Source organism: Diachasma alloeum, unplaced genomic scaffold (assembly GCF_001412515.2).
Source record: "Diachasma alloeum isolate Michigan unplaced genomic scaffold, Dall2.0 Dall_scaffold_00256, whole genome shotgun sequence".
NCBI lineage: Eukaryota > Metazoa > Arthropoda > Insecta > Hymenoptera > Braconidae > Diachasma > Diachasma alloeum.
In genome coordinates, this window is record NW_021680401.1 from 1128432 (window position 1) to 1153291 (window position 24860).

Here is a 24860-nt window from a genome sequence, read left to right on the forward strand (position 1 = left end):
ACCGTCACTCTCCCGCCCCCGCCTCGGCGCTTCTCTCATCGGTAGTGTGTCTATGGTAGTCATGCTACAGAGGATCTCGTTATGCGAGGAAACTCCAGGACAATGGCCCAAAGACGAATACACACACGTACACGTAATGGAAGTTTATACGAGAGAATGGGATTCACCATCTCCCTCATTCTGCGGCGATCTTCCGAATCCCCTCGGGCAATATGCAAATCAACCGTCGACAATATCGCACGACTCTTCGCTATGTTCTTATCGAATCGAATGTAATATGCGCAGACGTATGGAAGATGGCGGAAGAATGTAGTGAGGGGTCTTCACAAATTTCCTCTCTCCAGCTTTTTTTTACCGTTTTATTGTGTCTCTTTTTTTATAGAGGGGATTTTCTCAACGCTTATCGCCAGACATTATTCGCCCATTACCATATTCAAGGAGATTGTTAAAAACCCATGATAATTTTCTCGTCCATATTTTCATTGCTATTCCCCCTCTTCGTGGTAACATTCAAATTGCGGGGGAATTGGATATTGAGGAATGTATCAATATTCGGATTTTTCGGGGTGTCTGGAGGAGGGTGTATGTAATTGGAGGCAGAATTGTTTTGAGAAAACAGGGGGAAAGTCCGAGGTGGACGGAATGAGCGGAGGAATAATTTTTCTGGATTTGTTTTTCTTCATGAACGTTATTTATGGGAGAAGTTGTTTGTTGATAATACAGAATTTTATTGACAATAATGATTATTTCGCAATTTTATTATACTAAAGAATGCTTTGGGGGATTCACTATTGAGTTTCGACAGATCTGCAATGAAAAAAAGGCCTCCGTGAGATTTTGGTAGAAATAAAAATAAATAAGTATAGTTATTTTCGGTAATAAATCAGGAATTTGCTTCCGGATGGATTCTCTTTTTTAAAAATCTAATTAAAATTAATATTACTAGTTTCTTCTTCGATTTTTTCATGTCATAGTACTATCATCAATTAAAATGTCAGCAAAATTTTGAGTATTATACATTCTTTGAAATAATTCTACATTCAGACCCTCTCAAGGCTCGAATTCGTTTTCCGTCCCGGTTTAATCAAGGCTCAATCAAGGTTTAATCAGTATATCGTCGCTCTGAAGGTAAAGGGGCGTAAGTGCCAGGAAACAGTGTTTCCAAAGTGAAAGAGGCGTATGTCCCAAATTGATAGTTTTTATGGTTTTTATGCTTTTCATACAATTTCTGAACAAAAACCTATCAACGAAAATATCTCTAACAAACAGACGTAATGACCAGATTTTAATGGGACTGGAGCGTATCTCCACACTTACGCCTCTTTCATTTTAATCAATAAATCATCTATCTAATTTTCGATGTTGTTCGAGTTTCTTTTTTTAAATGAACAAGGGTTGAAACGGGTAAAATTTGATTTCTATGATGTGTACATTCACGAGAAGACGGGAATCCAGTGGACAATGGAGTAATCATAATACATTTCGAGACTTTCCAATGAAAGGGAAAAATACTTATTTTTCTCAGTATCATTTGAATTTCTGCTATGTACGGGAGTTACGCCTCTTTGTGATTATGATTTTTTAGGATGGATAAAAAATTGGATGAATGACTAAAAACAAAGGGGCGTAAGTGCTCGACTTACGCCCCTTTATTATTAATTTTCCTTCACGTAAATTAGAATATTATCAGTAAGGATAATAGTAAAGGGGCGTAAGTATTGGACATACGCCTTCTTAGTGTTTACTGATTGGACTTACGTCCACTTGGGGTAAAAAAAATTGACGAAAAACCTAAGATATAGGCAGAAAACTCCATTTCCGAAAAAAAAAAAACATACGCCCCTTTGGTATCGAAAAGAAGAATTGAAAAATAATGGCACTTACGCCCCTTTACTTTTAGAGTGACGATATCACCAGGATATAATCATGGTTTTTGTTCAGAATTTAGCTAGTTTAACCCAGGTTCTATCAGAATGAATGAATCAATATGAATAAGTACTTAACATAAGGGACCAGTAACTGAATTTAATAGAGATAGAGATTTTGATATAAAAAGCTAGTTATTGAAATTTACCAACTAGTTAGTCAAATTTGATAACTAATTAATTAAAATTCAGAAATTTTTTTTCTATTTCATTCGACAACCATTTGTTAAATTTTTTTCATGTAATTTCGGTATTAAGAATTCGAAATGAATTAATTAGTTGATGAATTTCAACAACTAGTTATTGAAATTCACCAAATAATTTACTCCGCGTAGAGTATACTGCGAGGAAATTATTTGGTGAAGAATTGAAATGGTTAGAACACACCATTCTATCCGACCGGAGTTTAGAACCCAGGACCTTTTGCCTCTGAACCAACGACCTTATCCACTGCGCCAGTCAGACAGATTATAATTTTTTACTGAAACCTTTTTCTCTTGAATTTTTTGTGATAGTTCCAGCATTGAATAAATAAGCAATGATAATTGCAAAACGGAAGTACCCAATATTCAATGATATGGGTGCTAACGAAGAATAGAATTCTTATCTCCACCATTTCAAATCGGAAGTTTTTCTACTTCTTCTTGAATGGCACACGCAGAACTACCGCTTTTATGGCTCATTCCAACGATATCCCTGGAATTGTCAAACTCAGCATAAGTGTATCGTTGAGGGTAGCAGTTTTATGTAAGATAATCCAATTATGAAAGATCTGATGAGTAAGGGAAAGAATCCGAGAAAATCCGAGAATAAAACAGAAATTTCTGTTTTATCCCCGGGCAAAAAAGAGAAACGAATGGACACGCATGAAAAAATTCATTAGAAAACCTAGTGAATTTACTAGAGAATTCAATTCGAAATCTATAGGAATTCTATGGGGTTTCTATAAAATGGATAAAGGGAATATTTTTTGCGCTGATTCTATTGCATATTTGATCGGAAAAAGGCAATATATTTTTAACTTCTGTTAGAATTTTTCTCTTAAGATTTTTGCTATTAGAATTATTGGACACAAATTTTCTAAGGTTTTTCCGCTGGATTTTGCTTTGTTTTAAACTACAGAATCCGCGTAGAAAACATCTAGAAAATTGATGCCTAAACATTTTTATAAAAAAAATCTCGGGAGACAAATTCAAACAGAAATTCGAAATCTATTGACTTTTTCTTATCGAATATCCAATAGAATCAGCGCAAAAAAATAAATAGAAATTTCTAGCGAATTCGCTAGCTTTCTATTGAATTTTGTCATGCGTGAAATATTCTGAAAAAATTACAATGCTGCATCTGGATATCATTACTCAAATGAATATTCCTCCATTAATTTTAAATGAATACTGAAACTTTAGTTGAAACCTCGGAAACTCCCCAGTGTGCTATTAACCATAATTTAATACTTCCCTCGAATTTAACCCTCATGAAATTTCAAACAATGAAAAAATTTTATATTTCTTAATTCCAGGAAGACATTACCATGCTGCAGCTACTCAGCGGCTGGAACTGGCGGTCTGACCGGAAGTTCGGTACTCGTAAGGGTAGACCCGAGGCCAGGAAGTGCCAACTCTGGCAGTTATGCCACAATTGCCGACCTAGAGCCTCTCTACGCACGGCCCTGCGGCTCTCGCGCCAGCTATTACGCCTCCAGCCATGTCACCCACGTCAGTCAGGTAAAAACCAGAAGATTCAGTTACGTAACTCATAGCCTCCAAAATAGTATATTACATAGTACATTATTCTTTTTTTTACCAAATGGTAAGAAAAATGAACTCAGAATGATAAAAATATCCCTTTAGTATCACTTTTTTATAATGTTTTTTTTCTGAGGAGCATAGGGTCAATTGAGAATAAAGAAAGTTTAACGAAAGGACACCAAAACTACTCGTTTGATATCCGCTCTTATATGTTTCCGATTCCATGTTAAATGAAATTCAACTCACGACATCGAGAATTCCGATGACATAGTGGCTAAAATTTTAAGAAACAATCTTGAAATTTTCAACAACGACAAAGTTACATACCAAAACTGTTTTTGGTTCTTCAACTTTATGTGTATTTCTTCAAGGGATTCTCAATTTCCAGGTCCATATGATACTGGAAAATATTGAAAATTGAAAAAATTTAGGAAACGATTTTTCTTAATTCCCAATCTATTCAAAATTCAATTGTATCCGATGTTTAATTTTCATATTGATTTTGGAAACTCAAGCTCCCATTGAAATATCAATGATAACTCAACATAAAAAATCCACTTACTTAAGTTTTCCAAAAAATTGAGAAATTGCTTGGACAATTTCATGTTAAATGCAATTTAAACTCACGACATTGAGAATTCCGAGAACATCGCGGCTAAAATCTGAGGAAACAATGTTAAGATTTTTTAAAGCGACAAAGTTACAGGAAATTTATTTATATTTCTTCATTGACGAATTATTTCCTTTCTTAAATGTGGACGTCCGCATGAAAAGGGACCACTTTGTCGATATGGAGTTATGTATACTCTGATAATATTTATAACATTCCGCACATTTTGAGCCCAAAATGATCCTCATAGGGTGAAAAATGACGTCGCCCGAGTAGATGAAAAAACACTTTAACATGAGTGTAAATGGGAGTTGCTGAGACAAAAACGTGAATATCTCGGAAACTAAAATCGACAAAGTGGTCCCTTTTCATGCGGACGTCCACAAATATCGAAGGGTTCTCAATTTCCAGATCCATATACACTGGAAAATATTAAAAATAGAAAAATTCGGGGAACAATTTTTATGAATTCCCAATCTATCATATTAAAAATTCAATTGTATCTAATGTTTAATTTTCACAATAAAGAAAGGAAAAAATTTAAAGAGAATTCGAATTTAGAAAGAAAAAATCCCGCATCGCCCACCCGGGATTGGAACCCGGGTCTCCCAGTTACGCACCGGGCACTGTCCCAACTAGGCTACCGGGAACTACGGAATTCAATTGTATCTAATGTTTAATTCTGAATGAAGAATTTTCGTCAACGAAGAAATTCACGGAAATTCAAGCTTTCATTGAAATATCAATAATCGCTGAACATAAAAATTCCATTTGCTTGAATTTCCAAGAAAATTGAGAACTTCCATAGACATTTCCATGTTAAATGAAATCCAAACGCACGACATCAAGAATTCCGATGACATTGTGGCTAAAATTTCAGAAAAATTCGAATATCGTGTCGAACACTGAATTCAGTAGCGAAGTGGTAAACCGGTTTAAGTCGACTCATTTTTCAATTGAGTTTTTAAGGAATATTTCCGAATCTAACGAAGATAGCGAAATTTTCGTAATTACATTTGTTGTAGCTCTCAAGCGGCTCTACAAAAAAGGTTATTACAAAAATTTTGCTATCTCCCTTAGATTCCGAGATATTTATTAAAAACTGGTCAATAGTCAAAATTGACTTATACCGTCTTACCACTTCGCAATTGAATTATGGTGGAATTTTACAGATATCGATTTGCAGGTTTCTTCAACCCACGACATCTATCCATTAATGTTTGACCCATATTCAACGGCCATAAATTTTATGACCCTTCGGGCATTTAGTGCGCTCTTCTTTGATAAACAGACACCAGAAAGCATGCAAATAAATCAGGAAAAGAAAGTATCACCATTAAAGTAGAGAAATTTGTTGAATGAGGGGAAGATAAGACAGATAATTTCCGGCCCTGTGAGGAGGGTTCTGCTTGTTGAGTCTACGAGACTCTCCCCCAGGGAACGTAGATGCAAATGCGACAGGAATTTCACGGGTATAAACAGTGTCCTTAGGTACACAAATTCTGGAGGAACAAAACGATGAAACCATGTAGGGAAACACCTTGCTATATGCTATCTACTTCACCTAGCGACACTATTGTATAAACTTGGTTGAGGTTCTATTGAAATCAAGAGCAGGAGACTTACTCTTAGAGAAGAGTTACAATATACAATTCCTCATCAAAGTTTGAATAGCGAGAGGAGTTGGAAAAGCAAAATTAGAAATTCAAATTAAAAAAATGAGTGTCGTAGTTAAAGTAGTTTGAACATCCTCCAATTGAGTCGACCGTGGATGTATTCGATGAAAGTGAAGTCGAAGTGGGTCGTTTTAATCATACATGGAGAGAAATGTTCAGTAAAAATTACGAAACTCTCACTTCACTCACCGATTACGGAATCGACTCAGAAAATTTAAGTGACGGTATCGTAATTTTTCACAAGAGATTCAGATAAAAATTACGGAACGCTCCGGAAAAATTCCGTGACAGTTCCGTAAAATTTCCTAGAAGCACATTTCGCTTCGGAATTACGGAAAAGATACGTAATTTTTATTGAATATTTCTTTCCGTGTAACTACATCAGTTTTGACTTTTTTTTTATTCGAATAATCGGTGGAAGTAAATTGTTCAAAAGATGGAAAATCACCAAACTTTTGAATTCTACGAGAATGATTTCCGAAATTCTTTCATAAATCGAATGGAAAAATGATGCTATCTATATCAGGGAATGAATTGAAACAAGATATTTGAAGAAACCATCAGAAAGTTCACTTTCAGGGCAGACCAACGAATATAGGTGACTTTGAAACTAATACTTCCATCTACCATTGAACGAATTTAGAGCATGATGCCCAAAGATATCCTGGGAATTATAATTTCAATAAAGCACAAAATTTTTCAAAATTATTAAAAAAATCAAAACAACGATTACAGTTATCGCCTTCATCTTCGAAGTCTGTCAAAGAGACATCCGAAGATTTTTTTCAAACCATCATTCAATGATTTAAGAACTTTTTTCTTGTAGTTATGGTGGGATAAACGATTTTTGAAAATATTTGAAAATTCAAAAATATAATCAATAATATTCAAAAATGTCATCAATAATACATGAATTAAATTTTAATTAATGTCGATGGATACAGCTCAACAATAACTACATTTGAAAAAAAAATCCACCAATACCATTGATTTATTAGCGAACAATTAAAGAAGCACTTTGTCACATACATACATCCATAAGGACAGGATCTAAAAGTAACATATTCGGAATTTTTTAATCACAAGATCTATGCGCGCGCTGATCTATTCATTTGTTGAAATGAAGAAATGGAATTCATTGAATTTCATTTTCTCATGAATACCTTATAAATATTGATAATGAATCAAAGAGAATTCGACTAATGATTGAACTGAATAGCGAAGTAGAGTAAAAGAATCTATAAAGAATTTTTCATTTTCAATTAATTATCTTCAATTTTTTTAAATAATCGGTCTCCATAAAAGGACAGAATTTATTAATTTCACCGATGATATATATACATGTGAAATATATATATTATATATATATATGACGTGAAAAAAAAATTTACCACTGAAGAATTTGAAATTATGTCACTGAAGAATTTGAAAATGCCGCGTGTTTTTTTTGCAAATAACTTCGTGTCACATATTGACCAATCAGAATTAACGATTAGCGGTCAGGCAGTTTCGAGATATTTCGATATAAAACAACTTCACGTGTCTTTCATCTTTAGTAAAATAGGATAAAAGGTTGATATAACACAAAAACATCCGAAACTTGAATTTGAAAAATTACAATGCCCCCATTCACAAACAAAAAAAGCGAAATGTCAAGGAAAGTGGACTCGAATGTTGGTTACCGATACCTCCACGGTATTAATTATTAAATCAATTATGAACTTTTATTTAAAATTTATTTCAGATTTCAATCTTTAAAAATCGAGGTGTACCCACACCACTTCAAATTAAACATTCCAGACGCATTTCTAATTCAGCGAACAATTCATCACTCCTCCTAACAAGAACAACAGAAGTACATCTCTGTCGGTTGCATATTCTACCGAATAATTGCCAAGTTTCACAATGAAAATAACGCAATGCTTGAATTTCTCAGGATGCAGAAATTTTCTAGGAGATCACTCGTACCTCCAAGCCTCGAGTAGCAAAATGATTCCACTAGAAACTCACTTCTCCTTCCACGTGAAGCACCTTCTGTATGAAAAGTGAAGCGAATTCTGCACTATTATATATTACGTCTCGTGCTCGACAAGCAACAGCTCCTGAGACGTCATATACCCCGCCCCCTCCCCCCGCCCCGCGCCGCCCCAACGAGTACCCGTCTGACGGCATACGCGTACACCCAGTAAATTGATCCAAGATCAAAGCTGAAACAATCACAGGACCCACTTGCCTGAGCCACCCCTCGACCCTTTAGCCCGACGTCTTCGTCTTTTATCCCCGGACCTCTCTTTCTCTTCGGATGCTTGAGAAACGAACCAACCGCGTGTGTAACCTTTCCATCTATCTCGAGACGCCCTTTTCTCATTCCAACCCTCGTATTTTCTCCCTGGAGACACCCTCTCCCCCTGCTCCACGCGTTCTCTCTCCTTTCAATGTAGAAGGTAGAGAGGAAAAACGTTGGCAACTCTATTTCTCATACTTCCACGGTGAAATTAATATGAACGTGACATGGAATATAAAAGAGTAAATGACAACATCACGAAATGTCGTCAGGTAAGACGAAAATTAGATTAGGGAGAGAAGAAATTTCTCAAAGGTTTTGCAAAGAATATTCAAGGGAGTTCCGAGAAAATCAGGCCCGGTGGAGGTTACACCCAAAGAAATGATCTTTTTTTTATTGTTTAAAGTGCTCAATTTATTATCAAATTATTTACACTATCGTTGGATTTATACATTGCTCAAAATTTCTACCTATTCTACATTATCATTAGTACAGTTATTGTTATTATTAGACACTACTGTCTAATCTACACTATTATATTGCATTCTTTCAAGTATTTACAAATTTGTTCAATATAATCGACATCAGTTGCTTCTGTAAATTTTTCCGTGTTATATAGAGGAGAGCAGTTCTTGGCCCTCGGCTTATTTAATAAGAAATGATCTACTGAAAGAAAAATTTCCTAATGTGTAGATCATATTTACCGTCAAGGGAGGAGTACCCGAACGAGTGTGAGTACCGGAACGCATCCTACTAATTATGACTTATTGCTAAATTTTTATACGGTTTTCCTCCCTTCTTTTATTCTCAATTGAATTCCGGTAGAACCAGAAAACTATAACCGGTTCGAGCCAAGCTCAATTTTCCAGATTTACAGAAGGGATCTTTTTATAATTTTAATTTTGTGACCGTCTGCACTGATACGACACCTTGAGGCGCCATCTCTTAACCGAGTAAAATTAGTGTTCGGCTACTGACGTATTGAGAAATCGAACGTCACTATACTCGAACGATCCACTTACCTCACCCGTCAAACAAATTTTGCCACACCTTATCATTCCTTTCTTCATCAAAATATTGTTCCGAGGATTAAATTTATTGTTTAATGATTGATCTATCACAGGGGAAAATTAAAAAAGAGAAAAGAGCAAAATTACAGTCCAGAAGAGTTGGAGAAGACACTGGCAGCTCTGAATACTGGGCAAAGCTTAGGAGCAGTGAGCAGATTCTATCAAATACCAAAGACGACCCGTTATGAGAAAAATATAATAATTGTATATATAACTAATGGAATGAAGACTTTAATTAACTTGACAAGTTAGAAGAATCATTTAATGTGGTATACGAGCACAAGAAACTGCACCGTTCGGGTTTAGGGTCTTTGGTCGTTCGAGTACTGATTCAAGCGCCATTTGACCGTTCGGGTACCGACGTTTCGACCGATCCGTCAATTTTCTTTTACTATTATTCACAGGTGCATAAATTTTATATCAAATTGATTTTTTCCACGCGTATAATATTGCGGTTCATAAAGAATTAATTTTTTTGGCGATTCCACATCCAAATAATGAGAAAAACGCATTTTATTACTGGAAAATTCTTCCGCGGTAGTTGAGAGACGTATATTAGTTTCAATGGCTTCAGTCTCATAATGGTTGCGCTGCATGGCGCTATAATAACACTGTTAGTAATTCGTTGAAAATTAAAAAAATAGTTGCACTTCAATTCTCAATATTGTGAATTTGAATTCAATTTAAGATCAAATTGTTCATGCAATCTCTCATTGAGGTTGGAAATTCAGGATAATTGGGTTTTTCATGTGAGATTGTCACCGATATTTCAATGAGATCTTTGGAATTGGCAAAAATTCGAAACCGCCAATCACCATTCGACAATGTCAGAGTAATTATTCATCTGTAAGATATGATTACGAGAAAAAACAATCCCCATTCCTTTAGAAGAAGAGGGACGAATATTTAGAAGAATAGATCATAGAAATAAGCGCATTTCATGTCTGACCCAAACTATTGTACCACTTGCGACCACTCAATACCATCCCACTATCTCAAATAAATAAAAGCCATCAAAATGGAATAACAAGTTAATTAGCAATTAAATTGTCCAGAATTCATAACGTAATTAGCATTCAATCGAATTAAAAAAAATTCATTGTATTTTTTAAAATCTCAATTCATCATAATGTGCCTAGGAATAACATCGCCAACCCCATGCTCCCCTATTCTTTCCTCACCCCTTATTTATGAACGCACCCAGAGGAGATGCATCAAAACAACTACAAAGGTAACATGAAACGAAGGAAAACACAACGCGCCGAGTAACTCCAGAGGTAGCTCCATTTTTTTCATTTTTCTCTCCTTTTACCCCTGCGTCTTTTTGAGAAAAACCCAAGGCTGTTTCACCCCCTTGATTTCACTGATGGTGTGCGATGGGGATCAAAGGGGCAAACGTTCGAATCCCAACTTTTTGTGCGAAAAAAAAATGAGGAAGCTAGTTGCCAGGAGGTTTGGCAAAATTTCGAGGAAAAAAAAAGATTCAATGAGAGAAAAGTGAAAACAGCAACTTCGCTTGAGTTGACTGGCTCCTATACATGGCTCGTCCGAGTGCCTTCGGACTTTCAACGGAGGGATAAAGGGGGTGAAACGGTGAATGAAAGGCCCGGAAAGGCTCATGGGGGATGACGAGCAAGCGATCGAGTAAAAGCACGGAGAAGTTGCAGAAGAGCAAGAGAACACTCAACCACAAACTCGATAAAGTTCCTCGGATTCGCTACTGCGCTTTTCGATCCGTATAGTCGTCTTGCATGGTTTCTACTTCCGTTTTCTTTTTCATAGCTCTCTTTCAAGGGAGAAAAAAAGATTATTGAATAAAATTGATAAGAGTGGTGAAAAAAAAATTGCGACGCATTGTGGAAGAATGGGCTGAGAAGGAAACGATTTTTTTATGGATAAAAAAATTATTCGGGGAAAGGCAATTCGTTGTTGACAAATTGAAAAAAATATTCAATTTAAAATTTAGCAGAAATGTAACTAAATTTTCAGTGTACCTAGCGATAGCCTTGAGCTTTTTGGTGCTTCTGTACACCCAGAAAAATGATTTATTGGAATCAAATAAATAAGTTTATATTTTCTTTCCATGTATAATTTTAGGTATCGATATTTATAAATATACCTATAAATATTTATAGCTATAGTTATAAATATGTATGATTTTGTACTATATTTTTTGGCAGAAACAACTTCAAAAATGAAGAGAAAATAAAATAAAAATCAATACAACGGATCACCAAATGATTATATCATGTAGAGCGAATGACTAATTATCATGAGATATAATTAGATGTTCATTCCAAATAATCTGTTATCTGATTTGTCCATTCAACTACTAGGGGGCTCCGCCCCCTGCTCGCTCCGCTCGTCACCCCGCGAGGGCCTCGCCCCCCCCCACGCTCACTTCGCTCGCTCCCCTTCATCCGAGTGACCGATCGGGTGTGACCGTGAGGGTTTTTTTCCACAACTCTCTCCACCGAACTTCACTGTAGAATATCCCCTCCGTGAAATGAAGTTGGCATTGATAGAGATATTTTTCAGTTACATTTGAATATGAAAATACAAATTCATCGTTTCAATTGCCTTAAATCCAAGAGAAGAAAACCCAAAAGTAATCAGTATTTTTTCTATTATATATATATGAGGATATTGGGGGGAATATTTTTAAAAGTTGTAGCTGAGAGTGCCTCCTAAATGGAATCGAATTTCAGATTAAAAAAAACGCAGAACTTGGAAAATTTTTTGGGGCCATTGTTCATATACAGATTTGGTGGAATCGCTGGACATCCCCCCAATGATACCTCATGGTATCTGTAGATACCGACATGGTAGATGATACTTCGTCACCATTCATGACGAAAGAAATTGGGATTTTCTGGTTTTCATTTTCCATTGATATAATAATGAAAATAAATTCTGTACCATTATTGATTGATAAATTATTTGTTTCTTTTTTCACTTTCATTGTTCACTCGTATCGCAATGAAAACTACATTTGGTATTATTATTCATTACGAAAAAAATCATAATTTAATGTTTTCAATTAACCATTGATATAATAATGAAATATTAATAATGGAAATTATTGTCCTGCCGATTTCTACTGATGAGTATTAAATTTATTTTATTTCGCGCTATCCTTCGAATCCCCCTAATCATTACAAATAGTCATAGTTACGGCGATAGTAACACCTACGAATAGAGTTGAATTATAGCTGAATAGGCCGATGATAGAAAACGTTACATGGATTTTTGTAAAAGGGCTAAAAAGCCCATAGATTAATTTCACCCGCGGCATTTATTTTTTTAATCAAAGGCTGAGAGTCAAATAAATTTTTCGTCTCATTACCATAGGAATGAGTGCACTCTCAGGAAAGAGTTCCAATTCTCCCCACAATTCTTTCGAGTAGAAAAAAGCCCCTCCACCTCTCTCAACACAAAAAAACTCGAACTTACAGAGTGGTAACGGTACCTCCGTAATCAGCTAGAGAGTGAAGTCTGGGGGTTGCAGACCGATATTGGAATCGGGAAATAATTTACGAAACCCAGTGTCACGTACAAACCCATTCTAGCACATGCACGTGGCATGAGACCGGCCGTTGAAACACATAAAATGCAAATACACTAATACTCAACGGCTTATCGGTTGGGTTTTGGCCTTTCCCCCGGAAATTATTAGAGAGCCTAATAATTNAAAAAAAAAGATTCAATGAGAGAAAAGTGAAAACAGCAACTTCGCTTGAGTTGACTGGCTCCTATACATGGCTCGTCCGAGTGCCTTCGGACTTTCAACGGAGGGATAAAGGGGGTGAAACGGTGAATGAAAGGCCCGGAAAGGCTCATGGGGGATGACGAGCAAGCGATCGAGTAAAAGCACGGAGAAGTTGCAGAAGAGCAAGAGAACACTCAACCACAAACTCGATAAAGTTCCTCGGATTCGCTACTGCGCTTTTCGATCCGTATAGTCGTCTTGCATGGTTTCTACTTCCGTTTTCTTTTTCATAGCTCTCTTTCAAGGGAGAAAAAAAGATTATTGAATAAAATTGATAAGAGTGGTGAAAAAAAAATTGCGACGCATTGTGGAAGAATGGGCTGAGAAGGAAACGATTTTTTTATGGATAAAAAAATTATTCGGGGAAAGGCAATTCGTTGTTGACAAATTGAAAAAAATATTCAATTTAAAATTTAGCAGAAATGTAACTAAATTTTCAGTGTACCTAGCGATAGCCTTGAGCTTTTTGGTGCTTCTGTACACCCAGAAAAATGATTTATTGGAATCAAATAAATAAGTTTATATTTTCTTTCCATGTATAATTTTAGGTATCGATATTTATAAATATACCTATAAATATTTATAGCTATAGTTATAAATATGTATGATTTTGTACTATATTTTTTGGCAGAAACAACTTCAAAAATGAAGAGAAAATAAAATAAAAATCAATACAACGGATCACCAAATGATTATATCATGTAGAGCGAATGACTAATTATCATGAGATATAATTAGATGTTCATTCCAAATAATCTGTTATCTGATTTGTCCATTCAACTACTAGGGGGCTCCGCCCCCTGCTCGCTCCGCTCGTCACCCCGCGAGGGCCTCCCCCCCCACGCTCACTTCGCTCGCTCCCCTTCATCCGAGTGACCGATCGGGTGTGACCGTGAGGGTTTTTTTCCACAACTCTCTCCACCGAACTTCACTGTAGAATATCCCCTCCGTGAAATGAAGTTGGCATTGATAGAGATATTTTTCAGTTACATTTGAATATGAAAATACAAATTCATCGTTTCAATTGCCTTAAATCCAAGAGAAGAAAACCCAAAAGTAATCAGTATTTTTTCTATTATATATATATGAGGATATTGGGGGGAATATTTTTAAAAGTTGTAGCTGAGAGTGCCTCCTAAATGGAATCGAATTTCAGATTAAAAAAAACGCAGAACTTGGAAAATTTTTTGGGGCCATTGTTCATATACAGATTTGGTGGAATCGCTGGACATCCCCCCAATGATACCTCATGGTATCTGTAGATACCGACATGGTAGATGATACTTCGTCACCATTCATGACGAAAGAAATTGGGATTTTCTGGTTTTCATTTTCCATTGATATAATAATGAAAATAAATTCTGTACCATTATTGATTGATAAATTATTTATTTCTTTTTTCACTTTCATTGTTCACTCGTATCGCAATGAAAACTACATTTGGTATTATTATTCATTACGAAAAAAATCATAATTTAATGTTTTCAATTAACCATTGATATAATAATGAAATATTAATAATGGAAATTATTGTCCTGCCGATTTCTACTGATGAGTATTAAATTTATTTTATTTCGCGCTATCCTTCGAATCCCCCTAATCATTACAAATAGTCATAGTTACGGCGATAGTAACACCTACGAATAGAGTTGAATTATAGCTGAATAGGCCGATGATAGAAAACGTTACATGGATTTTTGTAAAAGGGCTAAAAAGCCCATAGATTAATTTCACCCGCGGCATTTATTTTTTTAATCAAAGGCTGAGAGTCAAATAAATTTTTCGTCTCATTACCATAGGAATGAGTGCACTCTCAGGAAAGAGTTCCAATTCTCCCCACAATTCTTTCGAGTAGAAAAAAGCCCCTCCACCTCTCTCAACACAAAAAAACTCGAACTTACAGAGTGGTAACGGTACCTCCGTAATCAGCTAGAGAGTGAAGTCTGGGGGTTGCAGACCGATATTGGAATCGGGAAATAATTTACGAAACCCAGTGTCACGTACAAACCCATTCTAGCACATGCACGTGGCATGAGACCGGCCGTTGAAACACATAAAATGCAAATACACTAATACTCAACGGCTTATCGGTTGGGTTTTGGCCTTTCCCCCGGAAATTATTAGAGAGCCTAATAATTGTCGTTATGTACACTCGTTGCAGTGATATTAATGGTAACGTTAATGCATATATATACAGCATACTGATTGTTGATAATTAATGCTCCAGATCCATTATTGACTCATTATTTCTATTTCTCTTTCATGGAGGTGAAAAATAACGGGTTTGGCGGAGTGAGAATTATTTAACTTTGGCTCGGTGGATTTTTCGAGTGCACGTGATTGACTGATCTGAACCAATGTGAATTCCATGGGTATTTTTCTGGGAGCAAAACTTTGGTGGATATTTTTTAACGTTCAGTGCATACCAAGTATTGAGGAATATCAGTTGACCGTGAGTTTGTTTTTTCATACGTTCGGGTGATTTGGGGGTGGATGATGAGTTTTAATGAGTGATTGGTCTCTATTAGTGGGATCAATTAAAGATGTTTAAGTGAGGGGTAGGATATTCGAAAAATGCCGCGAATTCTAGGAAACTTTCTTCACTTATTATTTAATCCATTTAAGCACCTCTTGCAAAATTTCAGAAACCCCAGGTTCCGGACAACAACAAAAATGAATTTTAAAGATGCTGCTTGCGTATAACATTAAATGGATCTTCGATAATTTCAGTATTTTTTCCACATTGCGGACTGGTCGATCATGTAGGGAAAATGTACGAGTTATCGATGCTCCCTTTAACCTCACGCATACGTATCAACTTTAAAATTCATTTTTGTTCTTGTCCTGAACCTGGGGTTTTTGAAATTTTGCAGGGGATGGGTAAATGGATTAAATAATATGTGAAAAAATATTTCATGAAATTGGCTGCATTTTTCGAATATCCTACTTCTCTCCTGAACATCGTTAACTTGCTGTTACTTTTAGTAAATTCAAGCTTAATTCATGAAAATAGCACAAAGATTTCAGTTGACAAAATAATATCGTCTATTTTCTATTAAAACAAGTTCGAAAACTTCTTTTGAAATTTTACGTGTACAATCTTGAGATTTTTGACAACGACAAATTCATATGGAGTTTCCACGTGTTATTCTTCATGTGTGAGTTGAACTCTCAAGATGAGTTCTACAGGAATAAAATTATTTGGTGATTTTCAACAATTAGTTGTTGAAAAAATGAATTACCAACCAGTTATTGAATTTCAACAACTAGTTGTTAAAATTCACCAAATAATTTTCTCTGTGTATTACTATCGAGCCCTAATTCAATCGCTGAACACGACAAATCCTAATTTTTTGTGTCCACACAATGAATATGACATTTTCTGGTCACATAAGAATCCACACCTTTTTAAGTTGGAAAATTCTACTCCCTTCGTTCAATCAAAAAAAACATCCATTACACACGCTTTTCAGCCTTGAATTCCGGTCGAGCCATTCCAAAATCCATTGAAGCGAAAAAAGCTTCACCTTCAATATCACTCCCATCAGCAAACTCTCCAACCTCCTCGGTAAAAAAACCAGAGAAAAATGGTTCACCATTTTTTACCATGCCGCCATTATTAACGAATCACTTAATCAGCATTCCCTTTCATCTCTCCCTGATTACCATCCGAAAAATTCAATTAAGGCTCTTTCATTTGTAACCAGCGGAAAAAAGTGATATTGGAACTTTTAGCACACGTTCTATCATCTTCAAAAAGTTTTTAATAAACCACCGTCATATCCATACACTCTGGGAGCAGTTGAAATCCCATGGCATGGGAGACATCCAAGAAAACCAGAGCCAGGGCCCCTTTCATCCCCTCGGCGTTAGTTTTCCCCCTCTTGATTTCAATATCCACCCTCAGGATGGATACCCTGGCTTCTCGATTCACCTGTCCTGTGTACCATCATTGCTAATGCGTTTTCATGTTTTTAACAATTTTTTTTTTTCATTTTTCCCCTCGTTTTGCCGGGGGTCGCTATCAATGTAATACGTCGTTAGGAGTGACGTTGTGTTGGGCAAATGGAGGCAAAGAGCAGGCAATACGGAAGGGGCCGAGGTGAAAGAGAGGAGGGAAAGGCAAAACTCCGGAAAATTGAAATTAATGAATAGCCAGACCTTTCAGTCCATCCTCTACTATCTCATCAAGGGTGATTCTCTCTTCTCCACCTCCTGGAATGCTTCACTCTACCCCTTTAACAAAAAGGGATTGATATCTAAAGCGAGGATCAAGTGCTCGACAAGAGCGAATATCACTTAGCCGGTTTTGTTCCTCCACTCGCCGAGGATCCGATAGACAGTGGCGCTGGTGTTAAACGTTCTTGATTATAACGTTATTGCTCATTTTTTGGGTAATGGAGGAAGTTTTCATTTTTTGTACACTTTGAAGAGGTTTTCTTGTCTAAAACTGAATTCTGAAGAGGACAGTGATGAGCAGGGATCAGCATCAATTATTATTCTTGTAATATGATGAGATGTTGCACCTTACAATAATTAAGGTTTACTTATCTTTATTGAAATTTGAAAAATAATGGAATAATTTGTAATTAAAATTTTCAATTGACTATGGATTAAGTAATTGACAATATGGAATTGACTATTGAGTAAATAATTTTAAATGTTATAAAAGGATTTTTCGATTTCCCAAATAATCGTCAATCTCCCGAACTCAGTTATTGATTGATAAATTAATTAGGAATTTGAATATTTAATTGATGATTAATTTAATAATTTGAAAATTATTGGGTAACAGTAACCGATGCAAACTTCAACTTAATTTAAAATTGATGGTTACACCGATGTCTGGTGACGAACGATTCTACTCCGACCAGTGAAGAATATGTTCCGGAACGTCTTGGAAGGTCCTAAACAGAGGAAAGAAGTTTCTATTCCGTCAATTAAATTCCTTTAGTTGGCTATATCTCCCTACTTCATGGAGGGCAAGTGCCATTGTTTCACTAAAATAAGATTTTTTTGCCAGGCAAATACTCCGATTGAATCTCCCAATTATTAACAACATTGGAAGCGGCCGTTACACTGTGGACTCTGTCCTGAACAGCCGGAGCCATTAAACATCAAATAATAATCAACAAGATCCCAAGGGCGTTTCTGGATTCCTTTACTTTTTTCTCTCTCGTATACTCTTTCGGGTCAACCCCCTGTACCGCATTCGCTGAAGGACAAGGGCAACCTCACTTGGGGGAAAAACCTGCCCAGGTACAGTCGTCTCTCGCGAAACTCCCGCTCAACAAATGAAACCGTGAGAATTAGAGTGTCACACATCTTGGCTTCCCCAGCCGGGAATCGAACCCGAGTCTCCCGCACGCCAATCCCACACGCTAACCACACAGCCAGCGCCGTCGATTTCTTCACTTTATTCCTTTCTGTTATAACTAGCTCGTACTGGAATTCCGGTGTAAACATTTTCCAGGTGACCTTGCTGGTGTTTTGCTTCGCTTGTTTTCAATACTGAATCTCTTCATCTAAGGAATTCCATTATATTCCTCATCGCGGGTACCTTAACTTGAAATATGTCGCTGTCTTCAAATCCCAAAGTTAACCCTCGAGTCGTCGCACTTTTCTAGCATTCCACTCGCTCTACCGTGGCGCCCTATAAGTCGGGTATGGTTTAGCGGCGCTGCGCCCATTGTGCGACCACTCGAGAAATAAGATCGATGAATGAAAATAATCCAAGTTCTCTTTCCAACAATTAATTAGCCACTATCCAAATATTAATTAATCATAGTATTAAAAAACCTTTTCACTTTTAACAATGCACTTTCCGCAATCGAGTGATCAATTTAATTACACTAAATTCTATTTGGGAACCCCCTGTATCTAAGATTGCTATCAATTATCGCAGTGCCAATAGAAAATGTAAAAAGGGAGTAAGAAAAAGAAAGAAAAAAGGAAAAGAAGAAAGGATAGAAGTTAAGAGAGGATATTTCGGACGGAATGATAAATATCCTACAACACTGATAGAATGATTCAGTTATTCCAAACGAGATTCGTTAACTATTAACGAATGGTAGAGTTGAATACGACCAAATGAATATTCGTTAATAGTTAACGAATGGTTCACTTGAATGGCGAAAGTCAAGTCAAACAAAGCTCCTCAAATATACATTCCTTAACTATTAACGAATGAACATTTGGTGGGACCGGATAGACCCTAACCTCCAACCAAAATCCATTCGTTAACAATAACTAATCCGTTCTATCAGTGAACGGAACAGACGAGCGACTGTCAAGCTTGGGGACACCCAGCGAACTTTCGTTTATTGTCCTTAACTTGAAAAACATGCATTGGAAACTGTCATGGTGGAGGCGCATGTTTTAGAAGTGCTGGGGCGACGCGTGAAGGACGCATTCTCATGTGAATTTTTATAGGAATGAGCAATGATAAAACAATATCAACGGTGCAGCCGCGATGGCCCTAGTCTTTAGGAAAAATTTCTGAACTTCCGAACACAATTTTATTGAAATCAACGAGTACTCGATTGATCAAATTTCTCAATTAACCCGAAAATAAATAGGAATTGGTCGAAAGATGGGTAAATTTTCAACAAAAGAAGGAAAAATTTTTTTTTGTTAGTTCGTTCACTCTACCGTCTGAGGCTCAAACCAGACACCCCAGTGTGTGCCATTATCAGAATGAAAAGTTCTTATTACTGCAGAAGTTGAATCTCCTTTTTTATAGTATGATTTGATGAGGAATGTTTTTTGTTTAATGATTAGGTTTATCCATTCTATAAGCATGAATGAGTACTAAAAATCGAGTTCGCTTTATAATTACGTGACCTGCTGGATAATTCTGTAGCGAAGCGGTAAACCGGTTCAAGTCGATTTAGACTATTGGTCAGTTTTGAACGAATGTCTCGGAATCTAAGGAAGATAGCTATGTTTGTGTAATAACCTTTTTTGTAGCTCTTAATTCGCTCTACAAAAAAGGTTATAATGACAATTTCGCTATTTCTCTTAGATTCGGAGATATTCCTCGAAAACTCAGCGAAGAGCTAAGTCGACTTGACCCGGTTTACCGCTTCGCTACTGAATTTTTTTCCAACTTTTTTCTCGGTGAATAGTTCTATCAGAATAATGATGATTGGAGAAAAAAAAATATAAATGTAAAATAAATAAATGTAATAAGTGTAATATAAATGTGTGTAAATATTCAATTACAGACTACTGATCCATGTGATAAAGCCCGGGCAATGGCAATTCCAAGATCAGCCCTTCATTGTAGAAGCCTGGTGCAAGAGGGGACCTTCGGTAGAGTGTACAGAGGATCTCTCAATGTCGCTGGAAAAGACCAGGAAGTCTTCATTAAGACTGTAACAGGTGAGCAAATTATCATCCAACTCCGCCTAAGCGGTTCTTTTCAAACGAAAATTTCCATTAACCGCTTTTGATAAAGTAGAAAAATCGCTTATCACCGATCGATGAAGTAGATAAATGTCTCTTTTCAATTACCCGACAATTCGATTACTTTCAATTATTTATTGAAAGTGAATATTTGTCCTCAGACATTTTAATTAGAATGGCAGAGTACTAGACCTATTTTCAGAGTAATTAATTTGCATGGAATAATGAAAAAATTATTTCAGAAGTGGCCTCGGCGTATCAAGCATCACTTCTCGTTGTGGAGGGCTCACAACTGGCTGGGCTCGTTCACGTTAATATAGCCTCACTTGCAGCAGCTTGTTTGGACACACCGTGTCCATTATTAGCATACGCTTGTACATCGAGTGAGTTAAATTTAAAGACCTACCTTACCGACGGTGTTCATCATCCAGTTACCAGGGATCTTGTTAATGTTGGCGTACAAGTGGCGCGCGCTGGTGCATTTCTGCACGGGCGGGGTCTCTTACACAGGTAACAACATGGTCATGTCGTCGATCAATGAATAATTGATTAATTAATAACGTAAAAATTTGGAAAAAAAATGGATCGAATTTCTTTATTGTTACATCCTAACGATGAGAATCTAGCTTTTGGATAATCGAAAAATGGGAATGAATATTAATTTCGGAATATTCATAGATGATTTCTAATCAAAAATATTCCAAGTATCTCATCAATTTAAATAACGATGAGAGATTGTAGTTGACAAATTTCATGTGATTATTCTGATACTCAGGGACATCGCAACGAGGAATTGCCTAATCGAGCCGAGTAGTTTTCGAGTACGGTTGGCAGACGCGGCATTAGCGAGGGATCTCTTCCCGCAGGACTATCACTGTCTTGGGGACAATGAAAACAGGCCCATTCGCTGGATGGCCCTTGAGAGCCTTCAGCTTAATCAGTACAGCACTGCGACAGACGTGGTAAGTCATTAATACACTGAATTATTCGGGATTCCCTTTCTAGGGGCCATTATAACTTTGGGTGTAAACACCAAAATATTTTTCACTGGTCAAGTCATACAATCCAATTTCCATCACATTTTATATAAGATCACTTTTATATATGCGTGGGCAATTAGTTTATTAAATCTTTCTGAATTATTATTTTGTAAAATGAAAGTCCCTTGGTAGTAAATGATGATTTTATTAGAAGAATTTCGAGCGAAATAGATTATAAAAGAAACATGAAAAGTTGAAGGACTCATCCGCGGATTATGACATGAGAAAAGATTCATGGAAAATAAGGATGTGATTGTGACTAAGGGAGTGGAGAGGGAGGAAGAGAATAAATACGCAACAATGTTGACCTGGAAGCATCTTTGAAGGGAATCGCTCATACTTTCGCGAAACTGTATTGTATATTAATGACTAATACATTGTTATTAAAGTCATTATGGCTGATGAATTAATGTCTGGACCCTATCCGAGTAGAGATATTAAAACGAGAAATCCAACTCCAGCCTTTTGTCGTCAAATAATATAAGTACTGGTGGCCTCTTAAAAGGAATTGTATTTTTAATTAACAATTTTTATGGATAATGGCAATAACAATGTTATGTAAGATAACAATGAGCTACTTTCTTAATTTTTTTCATACTCGCGTCTTGATGCCCTTTCATATTCATTTTTTTAATGAATTGTTTATAATCATTCTCATTACAAATAGCAATACGTTCGATGAGAATCATATGTCCCAATTTATCAGATGTCAAATAAAATAAGATTTTACTCATAATTACAATTCAGTTCCTTCTAGAACACACTTTAGAGTGTGAATTTCAGGGATTCAATGTTTGTTGATACTCTAGTGAAAGTGCGTGCCTACACTGTTATCAATTTTTAATTAGTTCACACGGTAATTCAATTAAGCTGTTGTTCATCTAATCAATATAATTCCGTGCTTAGAATATTGGCATCTCGTGTTTTCAGCACCAAATTAAAAATTAAAACTTAATGTGGAATATTGAGTTATAGCTTCTTTTTATTCATATCGGAAATTTTGTATTTGGATATTAATATTATTTGTTGACAGTGAAAAAAATCATTATTTTCACTATATTGCATTCGGATTCTCTTATCCTTGACGTCAAAAATGTGAGACAATCTCATAATTCTAGTAAACCTCGGTAAACGCAATATCAAGAAAGTAGAATTATTCTATTTTCCTCTGACCTAAATGCTTTGGACAATTATGATTCGTTTATTCATGTTTCATAGCACGGCATTCCATTCTTTTTTGTTTGTCAGGCGGGTTTCATGAAAATTCAATGCAAGACGATTGTACTCATGAAAACCGTCTTACTTTTTCCGTTCGTTCGAGATATCCGCCAAGTTCGAGTTCTCATTTTCGACTCGAAATATTGCCCATGCTTTTTTTAGAAAAGATACCGCCTACAGTATTTCCTGATGAATGGCATTAGAATCTTCGTCTTCGTCTCAGATTATAAATTCACATTCGTCAGAAAACACTTGGTGGAGCTAATGATGAAATCTACTATTTTTGGTTCCATGCAGTACTGCCTCCAAGAGTAAGATAGAGTTCTGTAGGACAACTGATGGTGGTCTAATGAAACGGATGGCATCTGAGTTCATCAATTTTTCCTTCATCCAATCAAAGAAAAGGCCTTCGGGCAATAACCGATGGCAAGCTTTTTGCGGCAGACTCCTTTGAAAACTAATAAAATCAATAATTTGGTACTGATCATTAACGTTGTGATTCAACATTTCAATAAGTGGGCGAATTCGCATCTTGGTGCTGCTAACAAATTTGTAATTCCATTGAATTCTCACTGAAATTTTAGATTTCATGATTTCTTCTCCCCTAAATCATTTTCAAGGTCGTTTTCTTGAAAATTACCACGAATATGTCCATGAAATGCAGTGATGCCGCGAGAGACTTTACGAGACAATACTTTGGAGAGATAGTCTCGGTCTCAATAAACATGGAAATGTTTGATCTTGTCTCAGTCTCGAAATACGCAGTATCGACTTCGTTGGCGATGAGTCTGAGTTAATTTTTCATTGCTCAAGCCCAAAAAGGGCTCTTTTACCGACGGTAGTTAAGCATGAGAAGTAGGTCTNTCGGCCGCCTTCGGCGGCCTCGTCTCCGACTCACGTGCCTCGTGCGCCTGTACTCCACCAGCGTTGAATTCAGCACTTCTCCGCCTTAGCACGTAATATACTATTTCTCATATCGGTTTCAAGTTTTTCTTGTTTTTTAATGTAAAATCCCGGTTTGTCTCGTCTCGATTTTCTACGTATAAAAAACGTGAAAAACTGGAAACCAAGATGAGATAAATTGCGTCTTTCGAGACTGAGACAAGACCAAAAATTGCCGTGTTCGCTGAAACCAAGACAATGCCTCCAAGTATTGTCTTGTGATATCTCGTAATGTCTCTCGCGGCATCCCTAATGCAACTTCAATTTTTTCCAATATAGTATTTACCTTCATTCGTATTCCAAATTTTTCTTTGCTTTTGGGCTGTCCTACGAAGAAAACTTCAGCATGAGTGATTGTCTCATAATTTTTTTTCCAATGTTTCAGTGGTCCTTCGGCGTTTTCCTGTGGGAACTAGCCACAATGGGTCAACAGCCGTACATCGAGGTCGATCCTTTCGAGATGATGGCATGCCTTCGTGATGGCTATCGCCTCGTTCAACCACGTCCCTGTCCAGATGAGCTTTTTACAGTAATGGCAGTCTGCTGGCTCGACATCGCCCGAGATCGTCCCACAATGCCACAACTTCTAGCATATTTACAAGAATTTCACGACGCCCTCGGTGGATTCATTTAAAACCCAAAATTCAAGTTTCAAAAATCAAAAACTCAAAAAACAAAAATGAATTAACGGAGAGGCATGAAAAGAATTCTAGCGACAATGAGTATCTCTCAAATCCCTCAATCCACTCCCTCAAAATAAATTCATACGTTCCTTCATTCCCTCGTTCACCAGACAAATCAAGGGAAAAAAATTTGAAACCAGCAAATCCAATCCGAACGGAATCACGAGGACAATAGAGTGCACACGATGGGATTCTGATGGAGCCTCCTTTAACCTCCACTTTATTCCCTCACTCCCGCCACAATCCAGTTGGTAGATGTGTTTCAACGTCGAGACGATGGGAAATTCGACAATTTTTTATTCAGGAACAATTTGCCATAGGATCGTGTGGAAGTGTTCAAGAAAACTCATGATGTGTGTTGAGTGTTTTGGTGGAGGGCGGGAGGGGGTTATAAATTGTGTCTAGAAAGTGGCGTAAGGGTAGCCAAAAACGAAGCAATTGAGGAAAGAGAAAGAAATCTAACGCAGGAAAAAAAATAGTGAAAGAAA

General features: G+C 36.6%; 1 protein-coding gene across 1 annotated transcript in view; it reads left to right on the forward strand.

The window, feature by feature from the left end:
• LOC107037590 (tyrosine-protein kinase Drl) overlaps nt 1-24323 on the forward strand; it is a 232699-nt gene extending 208376 nt beyond the window's left edge. The window contains exons 5-9 of the mRNA XM_015256211.2: nt 3445-3649; nt 20309-20465; nt 20732-20999; nt 21265-21451; nt 24075-24323. Coding sequence (XP_015111697.2) covers nt 3445-3649; nt 20309-20465; nt 20732-20999; nt 21265-21451; nt 24075-24323 — 1066 coding nt within the window. The remainder of the gene's footprint in view (nt 1-3444; nt 3650-20308; nt 20466-20731; nt 21000-21264; nt 21452-24074) is intronic.
• Nucleotides 24324-24860: the final 537 nt, after the last annotated feature.